The following is a 9,372-nucleotide window of genomic DNA, read 5'->3' as shown; positions in this document are numbered from 1 at the left end:
AGTTCCTTACAGTGTAGGTCGTTAGCCTGTACGACTCCATGAGTTACAAGGGACATCAGGTGCTGTACAGAGGTCAGGGGCAGTCCTACGTTTTTTTAGTATTATGTAAACGTGAACTCGTGTGCCTTCAAGTCAGTAGTGTAGGCATATGTTTGTTGCTGTGTTTTACTTTGAAAAGCTATAAATGTCAACTAAATTCAGAGGCAATATATTCAAATTTTTTAGGTGTATATAGGTATATTCGCGTGGATTTTAGGATGAATTATACATCCTAAATGCATATATATTTTAAATTTTTAACAAACCTGAAAACATGGGAGAGTTTACTGAAGTATACGTTACGTTTCTGTCAAACAGCATTAGTTTAGCATTTAGTTTAGCCAGCGTTGCGTGGCTTTAATGTAGAATATGCGTGTTTTTTTATTTTGGTAGGCTTTTTTGTTTTTTGTGGGTTGTGATATTACAGCCCAATTTAGATTATTCTTTCCTTTGTTGACGATGGTGTTTTAAAACTTTAAGCACTTATAGGCCACATAGGTCAATACATCTTAAGAATAAATGCCCACATAAAACCAGTAAGTTTTATGCAATGTCGCTAATGTCGGTGACAACATGCAATGTTAACTCATCAGAGACTAAACTTGAAAATGAAGACTTATGGATACCTAACCGTTAAGAAGGCCTTACTTGACGCCAGTCTCCAGCAGCAGTCTGTCCTCTGCACAGGATGGAATAACAGCAGTACATAATGCGGTGTCTCCCTCTTGTGGCCACTACGTGCACTACAGCCGCACTGACGAGGAAAGAAAATGGCGGATTGCAGATGATTTCCTAACCAAAAATTTGTACACATGCAGGTATTCGAGATATGACGTACACATGTTCACAGCTTGAAAATAAATTATATACCCTACATTTTATGGCCCCTTATGGATAATAAACATATTCCAGAGGGCTGTTTTGCAGTGGTGACACATTTCAAATAAAATACAGCAAGGTAAAAAGTTAATTGAGGGAATCAAGACAGGTATTGTATTCTGCCTACACTAGATAGGGATACAACACAAGGAGACAGGTACAGCAGGCCACCCATGTGACTCACAAAAGAGGAAGAACCCATACACCACTTTGTGGAGCATCTTTATTATGCCACAAATAAAAGCCAGTAGTTCTGAAAGAGGACCTTGCGTTTTTTTTTTCCGTTTTTTTTTTTCAACTCACCAACAATGACATTCTGAAAATGGTGGAAGCTGATTGTGATATTATAGTATGTAAAGTTGGCTGAGCAGTCAGAGACGGGGAAATAGAAGTGCGGAGGACGAGACACATTTGGAGAGTGGAAAGAAATGCAGGGTACAGCGGTGCAGACTGAAGTCAGGATGAGAGTGGACGGGTCGGGTATGAAGGTAAGCAGAAAAAACATTCATCCCTTTACCCATCAGGGAAAGAAAAACTGATGAATAAAATGTACAGACACGCTGCGTGACAGTTTCTTTACAGTCAAACAAGGGGAATGCACACCAGTTCTGCTGAATATACCACATTTATTACTTGAACTGATTAATAGAAAGAGTGGGGGCAGGGCCACTCGCATCACTGTCTTTAGAAAACTGAGGAAGGAGGAAAAACAAAATACAAGAAAGCAGCCCAAAGCAACGATGAATTAACTTGTCCAAGAGAAGAAACAGAGGGTAAATAAAGTCTGATGGAGACTGTTATCAGAGGGCCCCAATTTTTTTTAGACCATAAAATTATACACCGAGCAAGGCTCTTCAACTTAACATTTCTTCTGCTTTCACTCTTCACCCCCCCCCCCCTTCACTACTCTTCCTCTTTAGACCCAACCGTCCCCACGCACTCCGTCCAACATGCAAAAACAAAACAGAGGGCGATTACGAACACCCGCAGTCCTCTCAAACAAAACATGACGAGCATGTGCGAAACAGATTCTGGAGTGAGTGTCGTTGAAGATGAAAATCCACCGAGGAGGAAAACTTCGCTGGGTCCTGGTTGAAGATGTGAGCATCCTCAGAAGACAGCGTGGTGAGGAGGGGGGGGGGCGGTTACAAAGAAAATGAGACAAACAGCCCATTCTTGACTTTGGGACACTATATTAAGCCAACACGACAAATTCCTTTTGGATTTGTGTGACTGTGTGAGAAATACAGGCTGGCTCTTGGACCATAAAAACAGAGGATGATCCTTTCATTTAAAAAAAGGAAAAAGCAGCATACAAGGGGGGCGGGGAGCATATGTAGTGGAATGGGGTGGGGCAAAAAAGATTTCACCTAAGGATGCTATGCATTTAGTTGTAGTCCTATGAATAATCGTTTCCTTTTCTTTTTACTACAAGTTCGAAGTAAGTCTTTAAAGTCAAAAGAAATCAAGAAAGTCTTCATTTAGTTTTTTTGTCCTTGGTTAATTCTTCACCCCTAGTAGAATTTCATAGAGAGATCTGGATGTAATGATGTAATGGGGTGGAAAGGGCTTTAGGGGGGGCCATTGCAGTCTTTTGACCAAAGCACCAACTGTTACTTGACTCGTCCTTGGCGCTCCTGGAACAGAGTGGAAAAAGACAACCAGTTAGGCACAACAATTTACATCATATTCACAAGTAAAGTTGCCCCAGAAACCTACAACTTCTTCTAGTTGATTCTTAAAGAAGCCGAACGTGCACAATCCCTCGGGCTTTTACATTTGGTTATAACACGGCAAGTCTGTAACGGGTACGTTTACAGCGGCAGCGTCTAGGTTTAGGACGAGTTGATTTATGTGCAAGACATTCAGCTGTATTCATCAAGTCTTGAAATATCTTGAGCATATGGTGACGCATAAAACCAGTTTACCTGAATCCTGTAATGACTCCTGTTGCTTGGGTTGCTGGGATATGGCTCGCTGCCTTGGACCTCCACCTGTCACACAGAGGAGTGAAAGCTGAGCATGACGGGAACAGGTTCAAACAAGAGCAGTGGCTTTACTTTCATCAGATCTTTGTAGCTAAAAGCTTTGTAGCTTTGCTACTTAAAGGTGATATCGCTATCTTCAGACATTACACAGGCTTCAGATGTAGGTGTCTCATACGCCAAACCTAACATATTTTACTCAAGACATGAACCAATTTATAACATAAAGCTGCTCATAATATTATAGATTCATATATAGACAGAAATCATCTTTTTATCCACCAACACTGTTATGTTATTAACATGTTCACCGGTTACTAAGGGCTGCGAAGACTGGGCATTGATAAGGGAGCAACTCTAAAGACACAATATTATATTAATATAACAGTTTTGGAAAACAGTTCTCTGTACAGGTGTCTTCATCGCTTGCTGTGTGGAAAGTGTTAGAAAGTAAGCAGCAGATGAAGCCTGCGTTCCCAATAAAATCTGCAATATGATTCGAGTATTTTCAAGGAGGGATGTTGAACAACGCAACAAGCTTCTGGCTTTTACGCAACCCCACATTATACTTCAAGAAGCATATTTTTCTTCTTTAAACCATCTTGACAGCATGCTTCTGAAGCATATCTCAAATATACAAAGATACAGTGGAGTAAATAACAATCCAACTAAACAGCACTCTGCATTAAGAAGCTAAAAAAGGCACATGGGCAGAGAAAGGTTTCTTAAATCGACAGCATAAGAAATGTCTTAGAAGAGCAAGTAGGAAAATAATTGCAGTTTACAAACATCAATAAGCTGCAGGTGTTATAAAAGGCTGGCAAATATTATGTTGCCTTGGCATCCTTTTCACACAATGTGTCCCTCTGTCAGGTAAATATGCAACGTTATATAACAATATAATGAAACACCTTTTTTTTTTTACAATAAATTGGAACTGAAATGAAAAAAAGAGTATCACTACATGAGCTGAAATACACATTTACTCTTCTGTTTTTGTTTGTTGTGTTGATGCCCGACAGTCCAACAGTAAACTGAACAGATTTCACTTTAAACCCAAATATTTAAGAACATTTCATTCAATATACCCCTCATAAGGCGATTAAAAGAAACTATTAAACCTCAATATTACTTATTATCTCGGTTTTCAGATATGTACTCCACCGATTCATTCCCATTTGCTTTTAGTAAATATAACCAAGTACAATCATTCTCTCTTTCATCATTCTTATAAATTCTAAGTGAGGTAATACATGAGATTCAACAGGAAGAACACACAGGACCCAAAGTGAAAAACTGAAAAATAATAAATAATATTCTGATGTGTACAAACTGAAGAGATCTCAATCCAGCATCAATCCTGAAAACCCTCCAGACGTTCCCGTGTTCCTTTGTATGAAAAAAGAAGCGCTGTACATGCACACAAGCATCCTAACTAGCTTCATAGACTGAACCTTTCCAACACTTGTTAACCAGAGCATGTTTTTCATTCATCAGTTTTATCATTCACTTTATTCAACAGTAACTTTGTTACCTTTTTCACACACTCCTCCTCCTCCTGACGCTTCTCGTAGTGAGAAAAGTCATCGAAGATGGAAGTGGTGTGTTTATATCCAGCGATGATCTTTAGCACCTGCCTGGCCTTGTCCAGTGGTACCTCCTGTGTGTCCCGAGAGTTGGTCACTGGCTTGTTTTCGTTGTTCTCCAGCCGAATGTGCCTTAGCTGACTGTTGGGAACGTCCTTAACAAAGATCCAGCGCACATCGAAACGACCCTTCCACTTGTCCTGCGACCACACGCCAGCAGACGTGTTGTAGTCCACGGGTGAGCGCATCTCTGCTACGCCACAGAAGTGACCGCTCCCATTGACGCTGAACAGAAGAAAAAGCGGCCCTTTACCACCCAATGAACGGTAAGCCGCGTCCAGCCTCTTGTTGCCGTGCTCCGTGCTGCACCAGATGTTGTACTTGATGGAGCGGTGGATGTCGTCCTCGGAGTAGCTCTTGATGATAAACACCCTTCCCTGCTTGGGATTCCAGTCAAAGTCCTTTGGGTTGTAATTGTTAACCATGCGCAACTTCTCTAAGACTGGGTGAGGTTCAGAGGGGACCCCAGGAACAACACCCACACCAGAGGAGGAGGGCGGTGACTGGCCTGTACCACTCCCACTAGCATCCCCAAATCCATTGGCCCGGTTCCGTGGGGGAACCCAGCGAGTAGGTTGAGAAGGTTGCTGCTGTTGGCTTGGAGGAGCAGGACCCTGGGAGAGGGGAGGCTGGGGCATCTGAGCCATACCTGGTTGTCCACTGGGTGGAAGCTGATGCTGCCCCATCTGGGAAACAGGCTGCACCAGCTGTCCATTGCTGAGGGGCATTTGTGGGTTCCCTGCAGCAGTAGCTCCGGGCTGTGGGGAAGCCTGATTGGGCGGCTGCCCATTGCTGGGAATGGGGGGCACCTGCTGAGGGGTGGTAGCTTTAGGCATGGTGCCTTTGTTGTCCCAAGTGCCGATGTCCATATTGTGTTTAATGGGCGGAGGAGGCAAATTGGCACCCGCCATACCACCCTTGGTTTTCAGCTTGGGTTGAGGCTTGGCTGGCTTGCTGGCAATATCGGCCCAGGAGGCGGGCTTGGCAGGGGCAATTGAGACAGGAGGCATGCTGGGAGGTCCTACAGATGATACAGGGCCAAGGGGACCCCCACCAGGTAAGCCAGAGCCCACCACCTTAGGAGCCATGTCCCCGTTACCACCAGGAGCGGCACTTCCGATCTTGAGCCCTGCCATGCCCTGGTCGAGGCTGTTCATACCAGGGGCCTTGTTAAGGGGCTCATTGGCAGCAGGTGCAAACGGGGACTGTCCATCGATCATGGCACCCCCAAGCGAGCTGGGAGCATAGGCATAGCTGCTGCTGTAGCCAGAGCTCTGCGGTGTCCCAGACTGTCCCTGAGAGCTGCTATTGCCCCACGCCGAGAAGTCGATGCCACTGGGGAAGAAGTTGAAACCGTGCTGGCCCAGGAACGGGTTGCTCCCCAGGGGGCCTGGCTGGCCAAACATAGCGTCCGGGAGGTAGTGGGGCTCCCCATTGCTCAGCTGTCCATAAGAGGCCAGGTAAGGCATAGGAGGGTCCCCACCTGTGGACCATGCTGCCTCGTTTAGGGAGTAGGAAAATCCTATGGAGGGGCTGTAGTAGCTGGGCATGTACGAGTCCGACATGGCCGTATAGGCATTGCTCTAGATAGAAAAAGAATTTGTTTTAGTGAAAAGATATTAAAAACAGGACAAAGCAAGTGTTTTTTACGCAACACACTCAAACTTAAGTGAAAGCAGAAAATAATTAACAACATTCATGGTTAACATTATCTTCTGTTTGACAAGTGTATACCTTGTTCTTGTAGATCCCAAAAGTCAGACCAAGATAAAAGATGAGCACAGTTAGCGAATTATTTGTCATCATATTTTTATCATTATCATACAGCAAGAATTTAGCACACTATTAGACACTGTCTTAATATCCCTCATCCGCCCCTCCTTATTACATTTGTACATGCACAGCACTTAACTATACATTACAAAAAAAGTTTCACATTCTCTTCAACAGGAGGATATTCTTCTCAATAGAGGAAAACAGACACTGAAGTTGAATTTCTGAAACTTATCAACAAAGTAGTGGTCTTTGTCAAATACTTACTCTATAATAATAATAATAATAATAATAATAATGATGTGGTTTGCTGAATGTACAGTTCATAACATTCAGGATAATCCCAAACATCCAATGGACATTTCAAACTGTCATCGTACCAAGGTAGCAGCATGTCAATATTAGGGATGTTCTCAGTCAAACTGCAAGGTCAGTATTGGGATCAATCAGACATTTAAGAATAGACCCAATACAATTGACTCCTGACACATACTACTTGCTTTAGGGAGTAGGAAACACTTTTCTCAGATATACTTAGAATGACTCTGCAAGATGTATGATTAACCAAGAACCAAAAGTAACTTGAAAGTACTCTAGTATTTAAAAAATACATGAGGCTATGCAAGTCTTTGAAAATAACATTGATTTAACAGAAAAGCAGCACCTGCTGGCAAACACCAGTCAATATAAACGTACCTGTCTGGCCTGAGTATTCAGGTAAGGCTCAAACTCATCGTCATTCAAAGTATCCTTTTGGGTCACAGCTCCGTTTTGCACTGAAAAGAACACAACACTGAAGTAAACATAGCGTCCAGGTCTGTGTGACATTACAGTATCTGGTCATTTCACACCAGCCTTATCACAACTTGTAACACAATAAAACCACTCTTAGCAATCACTTATGACCATCACAGGAAAAACCATTAGGCTATGCATGATCAGACATCACACACTATGACTGATCAATACATCTCAGATTAAACAGCATCTGACTTGCATAATGAGATGAATCAGCCACGGGAAATATTTAAATACACTTGGCAGTGGTTGCATGTTGTTACAAAATAACACTAAAAAGGACAAAGAGTCCCTCCTTAATAGTTACAGAGCATATTTATTGTATATTTTATGTAAGAAGGACCGGTGTTCAGTGATTTGTTTTCACAACTTTCCGAGTGTGCCCTGTTATGGCAGGCTCTGTGGTGTTGACATGTCATGGGGTTCTTTGCGCTTATGAGGACACGAAGGAGATAAATTGTACCACAAACTGGTCAGCAAATACATGTTATCTAACATTACAGTCTGAACAGCTCTATGACGGGAAGAGCGCAGCCCATTTGGACGCAGGAAAAGCATGTCGGAAGACGTGTCATTTGGGTTAACTTAGCAACCAGCTAACGCTAGCACGCGAGCTGTGCGGTTAGCTGCATGCAGAGCGTCTCCATGTTCACGAGCGCCAAGAGTCCTTTCAATATGACGGACGCTGCGTTCAAGTCACCTGGGACCTCGAGAACTTCCCAGTACAATGTTGAAGTCGGGGCAGATGATTATGCTCCGAGTTCACAAGTAGGAACTCCGGGTTTGAATGGCGTTCCGCAGCAAATTTTCTAGTCGGAGGTCGATTAATGTTGCTTTCCAGACTTCACAGTTCGGATATCGGACATTTCTACTGGGAAGTTCTCGAGTTCCCAGTTGTCTGGAACGCTGCATTAGCTACCATTAGCCTAGTAGCGTGATGGGATGGCACCTGTAGCTTATAACTGTAAAATGTTTTGAAATGACCGACAGAGACAAAGACTTAGTGTTAAGTGTATATTATTGCACCTGTCAGTGCAAAAAAAGCGTTGCAAGTACTACCAGGAAAAGGATGCTGATGTGTATCATGTTGCCATCAGACGTTAGCTAGCCAAGAGGTAGCTATGGCTAACTGTGGGAGCCTTACAAGAGCCGTTTAGGGGATGTAAAGGGAAGAAAAGAATACAGCTTAAAGGGCCAAGAACACTCTTATGAAACACAATGTAGTTTTGTGTTTCATTAAAGAGGAAAATAAAACGCAATCTATTTCAAACTTACACAGACAGGCCCCTTTACCAAGCTATCGCATCCGCGCACGAGAGATCTTCAAAGCGCACCGAACGTAAAAGATCCGCATTCACTGAACCCCAGTCGACAACATTAGACAATATCTGCGCTTACCTTTATTAGCTTGGCCTTTCGGTCTCTGGATTGGGTCCAGGTGATTCATGAAGGTTTGATTTATGAGAAGAGAGGAAGGGGAAAAATAGATGAAGAGATATATTTTCAGCAGTCAGTTCCTTTAGCAGGTGGTCAGGCCTACTGCACTACTGAGCCACAGCCGCTGCCTCGGAGCTAAGCTATCCTCGCTAGCCGTCGCGATGCTGAGAAATTTGGCCCTCGTAAATGTTCAGAAAATACCTCTCTTTACCTGTTCAAGAAGGCTGCTGGCTGACATGTCTTTCCCCCCCGGAGCCTGTGTAACTGTATTTACTCCTAAATAAAAGCGGCAGGGTGTAGAATAGGTCTAGCTATTGAAGAGTTTTAGCCAAGCGCCCCTATCTCTCTACAGAGCCTGGTTTCTACACAATGGCGGGCTGCAGTTTGCTTGACAGACTCCTCAACATGGCTGGGCGGCCCTCGTCAAACCACGATGGCATTTATTTACAGCGGACACGCGCCCCCTAGTGGCGCGGAGGAGCCAGGTTGGAACTCGTATCTTCGAGGTACTTTTTCACCCCCTTTAAATATAATAATAATAATATAATAATAGATGATAGACAACATAAATATTTTTGATATGAAATAATAGATGATAAGAAGAGACCAAGGTATAAAATATAGAAATTAACCAAAAGACTTATTTTGTTTATTCTTAAATTTGATTCCCATAAAATCTCAGTTTTACTAGAGAGAGTGTTTCAGTCCATATTAAACATCTTTTGAATTTCCTGATGTAAAGATAGATTTACTATAAATGTCATATTCAGACACTATGACATTATACTACACTCTAAAAGGATAAATTTGAAAGG

General features: G+C 42.9%; 1 protein-coding gene across 1 annotated transcript; it reads right to left on the bottom strand.

Moving 5' to 3' along the window:
* Nucleotides 1-938: 938 nt before the first annotated feature.
* Nucleotides 939-8,945, bottom strand: ythdf2 (YTH N6-methyladenosine RNA binding protein F2). Its single transcript, XM_069662003.1, has 6 exons — nt 8,769-8,945; nt 8,519-8,543; nt 7,019-7,098; nt 4,438-6,132; nt 2,847-2,912; nt 939-2,555 (listed from the first exon to the last, which is right to left on the bottom strand). Exons 1-6 carry the CDS (start codon nt 8,793-8,795, stop codon nt 2,532-2,534), a joined length of 1,917 nt encoding a protein of 638 aa, XP_069518104.1. The 5' UTR covers nt 8,796-8,945; the 3' UTR covers nt 939-2,531.
* Between the last annotated feature and the right edge of the window lie 427 nt (nt 8,946-9,372).

This window comes from Semicossyphus pulcher, unplaced genomic scaffold, assembly GCF_022749685.1.
Source record: "Semicossyphus pulcher isolate SPU_LCO1_2020_fin unplaced genomic scaffold, fSemPul1.0.p SCAF_14, whole genome shotgun sequence".
Taxonomy (NCBI): domain Eukaryota; kingdom Metazoa; phylum Chordata; class Actinopteri; order Labriformes; family Labridae; genus Semicossyphus; species Semicossyphus pulcher.
This window is presented reverse-complemented; position numbering and strand designations above follow the sequence as displayed.